The sequence below is a fragment of the Hyperolius riggenbachi genome, chromosome 6 (assembly GCF_040937935.1).
Source record: "Hyperolius riggenbachi isolate aHypRig1 chromosome 6, aHypRig1.pri, whole genome shotgun sequence".
Lineage (NCBI taxonomy): Eukaryota > Metazoa > Chordata > Amphibia > Anura > Hyperoliidae > Hyperolius > Hyperolius riggenbachi.
Genome location: NC_090651.1, coordinates 194,598,655 through 194,610,871, shown reverse-complemented (window position 1 = coordinate 194,610,871; position 12,217 = coordinate 194,598,655). Strand labels below are relative to the sequence as shown.

The window sequence follows — 12,217 nt, the reverse complement described above, 5'->3', positions numbered from 1 at the left end:
GTGAGCATCTTCCGTGTCAGGGTCTGGTACTGATGCTGTTAATGTAGTCTGCTCAATTGGTGCCGCAGGCGCTGTATGTGCTGCCAGCTCATCTCTTATCGTTTGTCTTATTATGGCCAATAAGTCTTGTGACAAGTCCGACGACTGTGCTGATGAGTGTTCTTGTCCTGTCTCCAGCTGCTTAGGCTGTGAAACTGTTTCCGCCGGACGTGGTTGAGAGACTTTTGTCTGCTGTCTGGGCGGTGATCGAGATCTACTCCGATGCCTTGGAGGATCATGTCTTGCAGATGACAGTCTATCATATCGTGTTGAAGTGTATGGCGTGTTGGAGCGTGAATAACTTCTCGATCTTGATCTGTCTTGCCGAGATCTGTACGAACTAAAAACAGAAATGGCACGTATAAGTAGAAGTTTCCTATTTAAGGAACCATATTAAAAGGGTATCTTAATACCCCTCCTTTTTTTTTTTTTTTTTTTTTTACCTACTAGATCCTTGTACATTCTTAGAGCCCGGCATTTCTTGGAATCGTCCAGCACAGTGCACACTCTAACAAGAGAGAAAACGACAGAAAGAGAAAAAACAAAGTATTGCTAACTACACCATTAGCTATATAACTTACAGTAAGAATTATACTAGCCTCAACTCACTATCAGTAGCAGAGAAAAAATGCACCACAGCAGCTCCAGCAGTCAGCGTCTAGCTCCCCAGCATATCCCCACTGTTTCCGAGCACGCTGTAGCGCTATTGGTCGCCTTAAATAGTAAAGGCGACCAATAGGAATTCGGCCACTGATTTGACGCTGTTTGCCAGCATCAAAGATGGCCGCCATCCATTTCCGCCAGGACCCCGCGGCCAATGGACGAGCGGCAAGCACCTGACGCACTTCCGGGTGAGGAAGAAGAACCCGGAAGTGTCATGGCGTCCACCCGGCGGCGAGGACGAGCGGCCGGCCAAAAGGTAATAGGAGAAAATAAGGATGCAGCGAGGCATAGGCAAGCGGCGAAAACACAAACATAGTCAATGCATACTGTGCAGGGAAACCAGGACGTCCTTTCCAAGATTGCAGAACCACGCAAACATGATAAGGCTGCGTATGCCCAAAATACATATAGCATTATTTAAATGCATAATCTTACATACCAAGTATGGCTTTCCTCCTTCAGGCTCATTTAGATGCCAACAGGGGAACTTACACAGGAAAAGGGATAAAACCTGTGTGCAAAACGAAGTAAGAAAGAAAATAAGAAAATAGGAATAAATTAGTGATAGATATAGGTCCGAGAGAGGACAGAAAAAAGAATGGCTATAGCCTCTGAAGCAAAAACCTATATAGATATGGTGTCCTATCAGGGTTGAGAGGGGAGGAGTCAACCCAATTGTATGCTGCCATGGATGTACCAGGGAAACCTTTTTTATGGTCACTTCAGGTGATCAATAAAGCCTACTAGGCAAACACTGGGCCCACACTGCAGAAGCAATGTTTTGTGCTCACTTTACTGTCATTGAACGACCTCAGCCCAACCATAGGGGCTGGAAAACCACCATCGCCTGCACTCTCGCCAACGTGCACACCAGCACGGCGACCACTACACAAAGATGGCCACCAAGAGGACTAACATTTAAGTCCTGAGAGTGTCAACTATTAACAACTCTTTGCAGTTGTTTGCAGTGCATTAAACGGCAAGTTTGGTCTGTCAGTGTGAAGCAGACATAACCCTTAAGGCTCATACACACATCAGAGTATAGTCTTTGGAAAATGAAAGATCACAGACCAATCTTACCACCCTTCATGTAGTATGAGAGCCATACTTTCACAGTCTTTTCTATGGAGCTGAACTCCCAATCAGAAAAAAATATTTGCAAGATGCTGCACACACAGATGCTGTACAGACACAAAAGATCAGTATCTGCAAAAGATCTGTTCCTGCCAAAGATCCATTCCTGCAAATTGCATTCATAGTCTATGATATCTGCAGATCATCATACACACATGATTTAACTGACATTCATCTGCAGATCAGACAATCATCTGCAGATCTGAAAATCCATCCTGGTGGATCTGATCTGCAGATGAATGTCTGTTAAACAAGGTGTATATGAGGATCTGCAGATATCATAGACTGTGAATGCATTTTGCAGGAACGGATCTTTTGCAGGAACAGATCTTTTGCAGATACTGATCTTGTGAATGTCTACAGCATCTTTGTGTGCAGCATCTTGCAAAGATTTCTGTCTGATGGGGAGTTCAGCTCCATAGAATAGACTGTGTAGGTATGGCTCTCATACTACATGGAAGGGGGTAAAATTGGTCTGTGATCTTTCATTTTCCAAAGACTATAGTCTGATGCGTGTATGAACCTTTACACTACCACCATGTGTACATACTCCATACATTTTAAAGCAGCCCTTTATTCCTAAAATTTAGGAATGTACTGTGGTTTCTGCCCTTTAGCGATTAAAACATGACTCTGCGTCAACTACGTAATTTTTGGTGGGACTTTTGGCATGGATTCCACTCCGACATGCCACAGTCCAGGTGTTAGACCCCTTGTAGCAACTTTCCCATCACTTTTGTGGCCAGAAAGAGTCCCTGTAGGTTTTAAAATTTGCCTGCTCGTTGAAGTCTATGGCGGTTCGTGCAAACTCAAACTTTTACCAAAGTTTGAGTTCGGCGTTCACAAACCAAAATTTGTTGTTCACGAAATCTCAATTTTTAACTTCTCCCTTTGCAATGTATTGATTTATTTTTCCCCCGCTACAATTCCTCTTTAAGGTAAGCCCATAATGCTAGAGAAAAGCTCCCACAACCCTTTCTTTGGTTGCAGTGCCACAACCACTGCTTAGTATAGAGGTGCGTACATACATGCAACTATAGTCGTTTGAAACGATCGTTCAAACGACGATCGTTTAAAAAAAAGCAGCCAACGACCATTAAGTCTAACGACGGACGAGCTAGATTGTTAAAAACAAACAAACAATCTATCTTGGTGGATTTTTTCCAACAACGATCGTTTGCGAAAGTAGTACATCGTTGGAAACGGTCGTTCGTACTAGGCTTGACATGCGCATTTCACTAAAAAGCAGCCAACGACCATTAAGTCTAACGACGGACGAGCTAGATCGTTAAAAACAAACAATCTATCTTGGTGGATTTTTTCCAACAACGATCGTTTGCAAAAGTAGTACATCGTTGGAAACGACTTGACATGCGCATTTCACTATTTCTCCATGGAACTTTTCATTTATATGCGCAAGCGCAATAGTTGCTTTACGTGATGTAACGTTCGTTCTAACGATCAGATCGTTACACACCTTTAAAAACTAACTTTACTTAGGTCGTTCTTTCGTCAATTAAAAGTTTGTTCGTCGTTCACAACGAACGATCGTTGTCGCATGTGTGTACGTAGCTTAAGTCTTTGCCTCAGGCCTCTTTTCCATGGCCTGTTGAACCATGTGTTCAGCAAGCAGTTATCAGGCAGCAGTGAGCAGTTACCAGGCAGCAACAAGTAGTTACCAGGCAGCATTGGGCAGTTGTGAGAGTTTGAGAGGCATTTCACTGCCTATCAACAGTCCAAGGAAAAGGGGCATAAAGCTGTGTACACACTTGAAAGATTAATGAAAGATCACAGACCAATTTTACCACTTTCCATATAGTATGAGAGCATACTCTACTGTAAACAGTCTATTCTATTGAGCTGAACTTCCCATCAGATAAAAAATCTTTGCAAGATGATGTACACAAAGATACTGTACACATTAAAAAGATCAGTTCCTGCAAAAGATCAGTTCCTGCAAAATGCATTCAGTCTATGATGATATCTGCAGATCTCATACACACATTGTTTAACAGACATTCATCAGTACATCAGATCCACCAGGATGGATTTTCAGATCTGCAGATGATTGTCAGATCTGCAGATGAATGTCTGTTAAACAAGGTGTGTATGAGATCTGTAGATACCATAGACTATGAATGCATTTTGCAGGAACTGATCTTTTGCAGGCCAGGAACTGATCTTTTGCAGATACTGATCTTTTGAATGTGTACAGCATCTTTGTGTAGATAATCTTGCAAAGATTTTTATCTGATGAAGAGTTCAGCTGAATGGAATCGACTGCGTAGAGTATGCTCTCCTCATACTACATTGAAGGTGATAAAATTGGTCTGTGATCTTTGATTAATCTTTTAAGTGTGTACACTGTTTTACTTTAATCTCCATCTGCTTTTTATTTTTTAGCAAGATAAATAATTTTGATTATTGCCTTCTCAGTCAATGAGATGCAAATAATTCTGAGTTGATTCAGGATTATGCAGATTTTGTATGCAAATGTATGCAGCTTTAAATAGACCAATTAAAGAAAACCTATAAGGGACTTGATTGGTCCATTTTCAAAATGCATACATGTTCATATATTTGCATGATCCTGCATTATTCAGAATTATTTGCATCTCATTGTCTATTTCTAGAATCTGCCTGAATTCTGCAGCACTGTAGATCCAACAATAATTTCGGTACTTATCCGTTAGCCGGGCGCATCCGGCAGGTGGCGACAAAACTTCACCAGAGTTACAGCTTTCCCTACTATCCATGTCGGCCTGGAGGGGGAATAGTAATTAGCGCCACCTGCCGGATGCGCCCGGCTAACGGATAAGTACCATAATTTCTGATTGATTTTCAGGTCCTCATGAATAGGTTCAGACCTTGACATTCTTCTTCCTGATGGCACTCACTTAACCCAGTCTAACTTGGTAATACATAAATGTACTAAATATCATTTTCACATATTTCCCTAAAGATACTTCACCACTTACCATCCACAGTCAGGTTGATGTTTTTTTCTCCAGTAAAAGTGTCATCAGTAATGGAGACCTCGACCGCATAAGTGCCTTCATCAGACAGATGAAGGTTGCTAATCTGTAGAGATCCATTATCGAATACCTGTATTCGATCCTTGTAGTCTGCACGCAGGTTACCGATGATGTCTGTCCCAACTGACTGTACCACAGTGACTGGCTTCTCTCTCTTCAGCTTCCATTTTACTACAGGTTTATCATTGCTTGAACTGCTGTACTGTATGGAGAGGAGTGCTGACTGCCCGTATATACCATGAACACACTGAACATGGCTTGTAATATTAACAACCTCCGCCAAATCTGGAAAATAATGTTTACAGCATTTATTTACAGCAGGCACAATAATATAACATTTTTAATCTTTTTTTTTCTTTTATAAGCAAGGGTAAAAGATGTTTGAGGCCTCTTTCACACCAAGACGTTGCATTTTAGGGGACGTTAAGATCGCATAACGTGCCCATAGCGCAACGCATGGTGGTGTTGAACTTGGACGTCAGATTAAGCCGCATTATGCGGCTTTTGGTGCGCTGTTTTCCTTTTATCTATACCGATAGAACAGCCGATCCAGGATAGTGATGGGAAGTTCTGATCTTTTCAAGGATTCAGATGATTCGAATCGGATCATTGAAAAGATCCGGATCTTTGAACCGATTCATTAGAATCATTTTACTAGGGAAGCAGACTGGGGGTGAAATGACTAGCAGGACAGGACTTTCCCTGCACTGTACATTCTGTATGTTCCTGTTTCTTCCAGACAGACATCCACTGTGAACCGAATCGTTCATTGAGATGATCCGGATGATTCGACTCGTGCAGCATTACAATGTAACGCAACATGGGCACTGTGAACAGCCCATTGATTTTTCATTACTGTGCGGTGGGCTGCGTTACAGGCTGCTCTAACGTGTGCCTGTAACGTCCCTCTGTGAAAGCAGTCTAAGGGAAGGCTCACACTCAAAGCATGCAATATACACACATACTTTAACATGCAATTTTTTTTACACCACAAGCATTTATTTTTTCCATGAAATTAAAAAATGTGTGCGGTGTCCAAAGGGCTGCAACAGCATATGTGTTTCTATCTGGCATGCAAAAATTTGCATTAAGGCTGCTTTCACAGTGGGACGATACAGGCGCACGTTAGAGCAGCCTGTAATGCAGCCCACCGCACAGTAATGAAAAATCAATGGGCTGTTCCCACGTTGCGTTGGAGTATAATGCTGCATGTTCAATGAAAGTGCAGCATGCTGTGCGTTATACTCGTATGTGGCTGCATTCGGATGTTTGCACATGCTCAGTACTGTTTGTTTTTGTTTTTTTTAATTTGCCGCATAGGCCGTTTTTGTTCGATAGTATGCGTCAAAAAGTATGCATCACGGACGCATCAAGAGACGCATAACGCGGCTCTATATAATGTCCAACTTCAATACTAACATGCGTTGCGTTAGGGACACGTTATGCGACCTTAACGTCGCATGAAACGCAATGTCTTAGTGTGAAAGAGCCCTTAATGCGAACAAGCCCTTTGAGCTTATGGTCTAAAAAGAGGATGCTTAGAGAAGAAATGTTTGTTTGGTTTTATTTTTCCTGTTTTAATCACAAATCTAGTTTCTTCAACTACAAGCAGTATAAGATGAGAGTATACATTATTACAATGTATTATAATGGACAGGGGACATTTATCAAGAGTGTCTGAGGGCTTGTTTCCACTGTTGCGACGCGATTTCGGCCGCATTCCGACGCTTGTAAAAACGCATGCGGATGCGTTTCCACATGCGTTTTTACCCGCGATTTCGCATGCGATTTCGCATGGCAGGGTGCCATGCGAAATTAACCATGACACTGCCAGGGCTAAATAAAATTGAAAAAGGTGCGAAATCGCACGCGAAATCGCGGGTAAAAACGCATGTAACAAACGCATGCGTTTTTACTATTAAATACATTAGCGGCGATTCGCACGGATTCCCGACGCAGGCGAAATCGTTGGCTCTTTTGTGCGTTTTTTTCACGCTGAAAAAAACGCACCTCAACAACGCTACAGTGGAAACAGGCCCATCCACTTGTATTACATGTGCGGATCTGCATGCGTTGGACGCATGCAGATTCGCGATAGTGGAAACGAGCCCTGAGACAAAATATTGGAAGGTTTTTAGAAATCCGAGCAGAACTGTCTTCATCTTAAGAAATCACTAGATAGTGCAGTTCCCTTCTTTAGGCTGGGTGCACACATAACATAACGTGAAGTTATGCGTTTTATGTCAAGTTTTATGTTAATATTGCGTGCATTTTAGCTGCGTTTTTACTGCATTTTTGGTGCGTTTGCATTTTTTTTACTGCAGATGCGGTTTTCAATCGTTTTGCATGCGTTTTAACGCGTTTGCAGTTCACATATACAAAACCCATATGCATCGTTTTCATATTTACATTTATGCAAATTACTAGGAAGACAACAGGAAGCGGAAATACATAAAATACCATTGCGTTCCCATTGACTTTCATTATGGGAGTTTTTCATACTTCTATGAATATTATGCAACAAAACTCATTTTCAAAAATGCATGCATACAAAACGCATATGCGTTTTATATGCATTTTTTCCTGCGGCCTATAGCCTTCCATTAGCGGCAAAAACGTAGCGTTTTATGCAACACTAGCGTCTCTTCTATGTGTGCACCTAGCCTTAAATTGTTATAAAATAGGAGGAGTTAAGAAGGTCTCTCAGACCCTGCAGCGTTGCTGTTGCTGAGGTAACTAATACATCTGCTGTATTGATACCAGCTAGTTCTGACTGGGGAATTCAGCAGGGGGGAGGAGCACTTTACAAATCAGGCCTAGCCTGCACTGCTGCACTATCACTAGAACTGCTATTAAGCACTTCTTAATCTACTGCAGTTTAGGGATAGATCTGCACTTTTCTTAAAGTGGGCCAAAACTCAGAACTCCTCTCTACTCTAAAAGATACACAACAGCATAATAACCTTTAAAGGGACTCTGAGCTCTACCTAAAAAGTAAAATAGTACTCACCGGGGGCTTTCTTTAGTCCAGCGCTGGTCGGGAGGTCCCACGACGGCGTCCTGGCTCCTCTCCTAGGCCCCGCTCCGGAATTTAATCGCGCATGCGCCGTACTGCCACGCCGGCCGGCGTGATGACGCGAGGCGGCCGGCGTGTGACGTCAGCCGCGTCATACGCGGAAGAAGGAGCCCGACACTCAGCCGAGTGTTGCCCGGGCTGCCGCCGTCCAGCCATTCCGGGGCGGGGCCTAGGAGAGGAGCCAGGACGCCGTCGTGGGACCTCCCGACCAGTGCTGGACTAAAGAAAGCCCCCGGTGAGTACAATTTTACTTTTTAGGTAGAGCTCGGAGTCCCTTTTAAACAAAAAAAAAATTCTTTGTTACAGCTGATACAAATCCTAAAATAAATCTGCATTTAACATGCCCAGCCACAGGAAGACCCTCCCAGGAGTCTAGAAAGGGCTCTTCTATCCTATACTCTTTGCTCAGTACAGCTCAGGTGGATGGAGTGAGAGGAGCAGAGGCAAGTTACTCACTACCCACCTTGGAGTAGTACCCAGTTTGGAAGCATGCTGGCGGCTTCAGAGCGAAACAGCAAGCATTGGAGTGTGATGCTTCACACACACTTGAGATAAAAGTCTTTGGAAAATGCAAGATCACAGACCAATTTTACCCCCTTCCATGTAGTATGAGAGCCATACTCTACACAGTCTATTCAATGGAGCTGAACTCCGCATCAGATAAAATCTTTGAAAGATGCTGCACACAAAGATGCCCGTACACACTCAAAAGATCATTATATGCAAAAGATCTGTTCCTGCAAAAGATCCATTCCTGCAAAATGCATTCATAGTCTATGAGATCTGCAGATCCTCATACACACTTGGTTTAACAGACAATCATCTGCAGATCATCTGCAGATCAGATCCACCAGGATGGATCTTCAGATCTGAAGGATGATTGCCAGATATGCAGATGAAGTCTCTTAAACCAAGTGTGTATGAGGATCTGCAGATCTCATAGACTATGAATGCATTTTGCAGGAATGGATTTTTTGCAGGAACAGATCTTTTGCAGATAATGATCTTTTGAGTGTGTACGGGCATCTTTGTGTGCAGCATCTTGCAAAGATTTTATCTGATGGGGAGTGCAGCTCCATTGAATAGACTGTGTAGAGTATGGCTCTCATACTACATGGAAGGGGGTAAAATTGGTCTGTGATCTTGCATTTTCCAAAGATTTTTATCTCAAGTGTGTATGAAGCATAAGACCTCTGCTCTACCAGACAAACCATCCAGAGAGAAGTCCAGAGCACTGTGGACACAGCCTGGTCTTCTGGAAACTTCTGAGGTGTGATACAGTCTGCTGAGTGTGATGAGACCAGCCTGTAGAAGCTGAACTGCTCAGGAGGACTTTGATGCAGAAATCTTGGAAAGCACAAGTACCTGAAACTGGATCCACTGAATTGTGTTATACCAGTTTTAAAGAACTATCTATTGAAGTTATGTGTACATTTACCTTTGCTTACTAGTACTGGAAGACATGCTGGGACTTGTTGTCCTACTGGACTGTGTTCTGAGATAACACAACCTTTTGCATAGTGCTTCATTTCAGTTTACATAAATTTGATGTTAAAAGTTTGTGATTTTTACTGCTAAGAATTTTTACTAAAATAAGATTTATTTAAAGGGACACTATCGATTGACATGTTTTTTTCAATTGAGATAGGAAATGTTTGGGAAGTGCTGCTAAGTGTTGGTGTATACATCTGAATCCGTATCTCTCTATTTACTGTTATCTAATCCCTTTCACACTTTTCTGACTAGGGATACTCAAATCCACTCCAGGAGACATCCGGATAGTTGCTATCCGGATATCTCCCATTAAAGCTGTGCGGGGGGGGGTCAATCTTACCCCTCTGATGTCTTCTGCGGTCCGTCCCTGGTGCCTCCCACGATGCGCTCCAGGCACCGCATCCGTCGGTCACGTGACTACAAACACTGTCTCCTTCAACCCGGAAGGAGGAAGTGTCTGTAGTTACGTAGTTACGTGACCGGCGGATGAGGTGCCTGGGACGGACTGCAGAAGACGTCAGAGAGGTAAGATTGACACCCCCTCCCGCGCACAGCTTTACTGGGAGATTTCCGGATAGCAACTATCCGGATGTCTTCCAGAGCGGATTTGAGCATCCCTGTTCTGACTGCAGTCTGCTGAAATTCTGATGCCAGACTCAGCCATTAGGGTAGGGGGGGATTCCCTTCATAGTGCATGATTAACTCTATATGTGCAGAGAGCTCGATCAGAGACAGGCACAGCTTTCTCTCACAGAGAGCAGAGGAAATGTATCTTATGTGCAACATAAACATCTGTAATTGTGTGGGTGAAACCTGATATATGAAAACAAAAGCCTGTCAGGTAATCTGCTTCAATATTACACTGGTCTTAGCATGTCAGGTTGCAGAGATTCTTAAAGATTCATACCTCTGCAAATGAGACATTCCAAACGTAGCTAAAATGTACACACAATTAATTAAAGCTTTTGCCTCTGATATTTAACATGAAAAGAGGAAAATGTTTACACAGCTACTTATACATTATTTGTACATTGTCATTTTAGAACACATGGTTTGATAGCGTTCCTTTAACTTTCAACTGCTTGGGATCCTTTGGTTCCAATACACTAAACACCTGCTGTTACAGAAGCAGACATATTGTTTACAGCCTGTACTTTCAAATGGTAGTTTTTAGACACAAATGAGGGGGGATTACACAGGCTAAACTTTTAAAATATATACAGGGTGCATTTCTGTTATGTTTTCCTTGTGTCCTGTCCAAGAGTTCAGGTCTACTTTAACTGTAGTGCAGTTCTAGAAATGGATTTAAAGAGAATCTGAAGCGAGAATAAATCTCGCTGATTCTCTTATATATAGCAGGGGCATGTTTGCCCCTGCTAAAACGCCGCTATACCGCCGCTAAACGAGGGTCCCTTACCCCCCAAATCCCCCCCCTGCAAAATCCACGACCAACTTGGTCGTAGATTTTGCTGCTGCTGGAGGCAGGGCTAATGGCCACAGCCCTGCCTCTCAGCGCGTCTATCAGCGGCAGATCTCCGCCTCTCCCCCGCCCCTCTCAGTGAAGGCTGACTGAGAGGGGCGGGGAGAGGTGGCGATCAGCGCTGACAGGCGTGCTGAGAGGCAGTGCTATAGCCGTTAGCCCTGCCTCACCAGGAAGTGATCCCCGCGCTGCATGGAGTGGATTTGGGGGGTAAGGGACCCCCGTTCAGCGGCGGTATAGCGGCGTTTTAGCAGGGGCAAATATGCCCCTGCTATATATAAAAGAATCAGCGAGATTTATTCTCGCTTCAGATTCTCTTTAAGAAGTTTCTTATTATCATGCAAAACTGCCCCCCTGCTGGTTAGAACTGTTTAAGAAGAGAAAAACTGTCGGTAATGCTTTGATAAATCTGGACAACAGAATTTTCTATGTGATAATCATTTAAGTACATTTTTTCTTTTACTAAATCTTTATTGCATTAGAAATTGTGCAAAAAAAAAAAAAACAGTACAATCATTTTAGAATAGATGATAATGAACATCATAAACTGATGATATAAAATAGCAAAGATACATTTTTCCAAAATAATTGGCTGTATTACAAAACTTTTAAGAGTGACATCAAGTATACAGAACAAAGGTACGACCCCTCCTCCCCAAGAACCTATCATGTATAGATCAATCAAAGTATCACACAGTTCATCCAAACTCAGATTTAGCAACCAATTACTTATTAAAGTGACTCTGTAACATCAAAAAGATCCCCTGGGGGGTACTCATCTTGGGTGGGGGAAGCCTCCGGATCCTAATGAGGCTTCCCACGCCGTCCTCTGTCCCACGGGGGTCTCGCTGCAGCCCTCTGAACAGCCGGAGACAGACCCGACTGTAATTTCAATATTTACCTTTGCTGGCTCCAGCGGGGGCGCTGTGGCTGCTTTCGGCTCGGAACTAGACGGAAATACCCGATCTCCGTCGGGTCCGCTCTACTGCGCAGGCGCCGGAGACTTGCGCCTGCGCAGTAGAGCAGACACGACGACGATCGGGTATTTCCGCCTACTTCGGAGCCGACAGCCACCAGAGCACCTGCGCAGGAGCCGGGAAGGTAAATATTTACGTCGCCGCTGTACGGAAGGCTGCAGCGAGACCCCTGAGGGACCAAGGACGGCGTGGGAAGCCTCATTAGGATCCTGAGGCTTCCCCCACCCGAGGTGAGTACACCCCAGGGGACAGTTTGATGTTACTGTTCCTCTTTAAAGCCCATAATTATTCTATTACCCTCTGCCCAATCTGCTTGAAA

At 43.5% G+C, this 12,217-nt stretch overlaps 1 protein-coding gene across 3 annotated transcripts in view; it reads right to left on the bottom strand.

Moving 5' to 3' along the window:
• Positions 1-12,217, bottom strand: part of HEPACAM (hepatic and glial cell adhesion molecule) — a 467,036-nt gene that overhangs the window by 386,590 nt on the left and 68,229 nt on the right. For all 3 annotated transcript variants that reach the window (XM_068242699.1, XM_068242701.1, XM_068242700.1), the window contains exon 3: positions 4,815-5,156. In XM_068242699.1, the coding sequence (XP_068098800.1) occupies positions 4,815-5,156 (342 nt within the window). The remainder of the gene's footprint in view (positions 1-4,814; positions 5,157-12,217) is intronic.